The sequence below is a fragment of the Rhagoletis pomonella genome, unplaced genomic scaffold (assembly GCF_013731165.1).
Source record: "Rhagoletis pomonella isolate Grant_MI unplaced genomic scaffold, Rhpom_1.0 Rhpom_scaffold_00142, whole genome shotgun sequence".
NCBI classification, from domain to species: domain Eukaryota; kingdom Metazoa; phylum Arthropoda; class Insecta; order Diptera; family Tephritidae; genus Rhagoletis; species Rhagoletis pomonella.
The window spans coordinates 99,660-102,790 of record NW_023458696.1 but is presented as its reverse complement, the minus strand read 5'-3'; the positions used below and the strand labels follow the sequence as shown (position 1 = coordinate 102,790).

Here is a 3,131-nt window from a genome sequence, read left to right as displayed (position 1 = left end):
ATCGCCTCGTCCAAACGGCCTTTCAACTAATCGCTTTCAACAAAGTTGGTCGCCAGCCAACTTTGAGCTCGTTCAATTTTTTTTGCTTGCAACCCTGTGTTTGTTTACATTCTGTATCAGTGTTGGGAAATGAAATTGTACCTTCAGTACGAAATCTATACAAAAGATGTACTTTTCGGCTATAAATTGTATACACTTTTTAATTCGATCATATGTTTTCTTACTACATTCCCTTCAAGACTGTGGGTCCAGTGTGAACACACCTTTACGCTAAAGTGAGAACACCCCATAATACTAAAAGTTCAGCACAAAATCTTTTCATAGAGATTTCTAAAAAGTATCACCGCTGCAGGTTAGCAGCTCCTTGTAAATATGTATATAGAGATGTAAAATCATCATTAGCTAAGAGTATTCAAATAGAACGGACGTTTTTTTTTTCTAGAACACAAACCGTGTAGTTTTTCTTTACTTAAGCTATTGATGGCACCCGCCATATTGGTGACCCCTCATTAGAAAAAAAGAATTCGCTGTGCATTCGAAATACCTTTTCGTGCTAAAATACCGTCGCGTAAAGCATTTTTACGTGAAATTCGGTCCTGCAAACGGACATTCGCACATACGAGTCGTACTACATAGCACATAAAACTTATTGCGGTATATAAACAGTAGACACGTGGAAGTGTAGAAACTTTTTCTAAAATATCCACGCATTGAAACCAAATCACCATGCCGAGCACCGAAGAACAGAAAGAAGTGGGTGACGTGAATTTGAACAGGGTATCAGCGAAACTTCCACCCTTTTGGAATGCGAATCCTGAAATATGGTTCGCTCAGGTGGAGGCGCAATTCATCGTTGCTGGTATTACGATTGATGACACTAAATTCAACCATGTCATTGGGAATATCGATGGCAAAATTCTTGCACGGGTAAGTGATGTGGTAGTAGCACCACCAGCGACTGATAAATACTCTGCGTTAAAAGCGCCAATTCTGGCTGCCTTTGCGGATTCACAGCAAAAGAAATCCAGCCATTTATTAGCAGAAGTCGAGCTAGGAGACAGGAAGCCTTCGGAATTACTAACCGAAATGAGGAAATTGGCTGACAACAGAGTCACAGATGATTTTCTACGCACACTATGGTGACGCTGCTTACCATCTAATGTAAGCGCGGATGTCGAAATTGCAAATATCAACCGTCTATGCATCTCAGACCGCAAATCATCCACAAAATATTTAATCGACACTGGAGCTGACGTTTCAGTTCTTCCGACATTTTTGCATAATACTCGTAGTCCTGAAAGAAGAACTTTGCTGCTAATGGTTCTACAATCAAAACGTATGGCAAAAAACGCCTTCAACTTGATTTTGGTCTGCGCAGAGATTTTGAGTGGATTTTTGTAATTGCTGATGTGAAGGTTCCGATTCTTGGAGTAGATTTTCTTTCACATTATAATTTACTGGTGGACGTAAAACACAACAAACTAATCGACAACTAGACCAATTTGAAGTGCAACATTAACAAAATCACATCTTCTCAAGTGTCGCCTAAGTTCCTTATGGTTTCCGACGCTTATACAAAACTTTTATCTGAATTTCCTGAACTAACCACCGTAAATTCACAACCGGTTGGCGATTCTGAAGTTTTTCACCACATTGAGACGACAGGGTCTCCGGTTTTCGCAAAAGCCAGGAGGTTAACACCGGAAAAACTAAAAGCAGCGAAAGATGAGTTCGAGTACTTGGTGAAAATGGGCATTTGCCGTCCTTCTAAATCACCTTGGGCAACGCCACTGCATCTGGTTAAAAAATTCGATGGTTCGTATAGACCATGCGGAGATTACAGAGCTCTCAACGCTCAAACAGTACCGGATCGTTATCCGATTCCGTTCATCCGAGATTTTACCCATATCCTGGCTGGTAACAACGTTTTTTCGAAAATCGACTTAGAAAAAGCGTTTCATCAGATTCCAGTCAATCCTGATGATATTTCAAAGACGGCCATCATCACACCATTTGGATTATTTGAATTCGTGGACATGACTTTCGGTCTAAGGAATGCATCTCAAACCTTTCAGAGATTCATCCAAATGGCGTTGGCAGATCTTTACTTCGTTTTCGTGTACATTGATGACATAATTATTGCATTAAGAGACGTTGAAGAACATCTGCATCACATGCGCACCGTATTTACGCGCTTGCGCAAATTCAAATGGCGAGTCAACATACGCAAATGCATATTAGGCAAATGCGAGTTACGTTTTCTCGGTCATCTTGTCTCATCTAAAGGGATTGAACCGCTACCGGAACGCGTCAAGATAATTCAAGACTATCCACTACCAAAAACTGCTAATGAGCTAAAACGATTTTTGGCTGCAATCAACTTTTATCGGCGTTTCATTCCTCACGCTGTAGATAATCAAATGATTCTACAAGCACTTTCGTCATCTTTTAGAAGGCAGAGATTTCCACATCAACACCGAGCACAAACCGCTCATATATGCACTACATAAGCAGGTCGAAAACTCTTCTCCTCGTCAGCAGCGCCATTTGGATTTTGTCGGGCAATTCACCACAGACATCAGACATGTATCCGGTAAAAGCAACATTGTACCGGATTTTTTGTCCAGGATCAATCAAATTGATTCTACTTCAGTTATTGATTACGCTGTCATCGCCAACGTACAGAAGTCTGATCCTGAACTTCGTGAAATCCTGGATGATCAGATGGGTAATTCCTTGAAAATAAAAGCATTAACGTTTTCTGATTATTCAGCAGAGGTTTATTGCGATGTGTCAACTGGCATCGTTCGTCCATACATTCCAGAAGAGCTTTGTGAAGCAGTTATCCTAAAACTTCATGGTCTCGCGCACCCAGGCATAAGAGCTTCAACGAAGCTGATAACGCGTCGCTTCGTGTGGCCTGGTATTAACAAGGAGTGCGTTTAAGTTCTTCGTCGCTGCATTCCTTGTCAGCAATCAAAAGTTCACCGACACAACAATTCAAAAATTTCTACTTACATCTTACCTGGTCACCGCTTCGAACACATAAACGTTGATATCGTTGGTCCACTAACACCTTCGGGGGGCTTTTGTTACGTACTCACCATAATTGATCGCTACACCAGGTGGCC

General features: G+C 41.2%; 1 protein-coding gene across 1 annotated transcript; it reads left to right on the top strand.

The window, feature by feature from the left end:
- Positions 1-726: 726 nt before the first annotated feature.
- On the top strand, positions 727-1,143 carry LOC118750097. The gene has a single exon (XM_036484834.1). The coding sequence runs from the start codon at positions 727-729 to the stop codon at positions 1,141-1,143; it is 417 nt and encodes a 138-aa protein (XP_036340727.1).
- Positions 1,144-3,131: the final 1,988 nt, after the last annotated feature.

Excerpts from the sequence above, each read along its gene's own strand:
- LOC118750097 (XM_036484834.1), top strand. The coding sequence starts at position 727 with ATGCCGAGCACCGAAGAACAGAAAGAAGTGGGTGACGTGAATTTGAAC.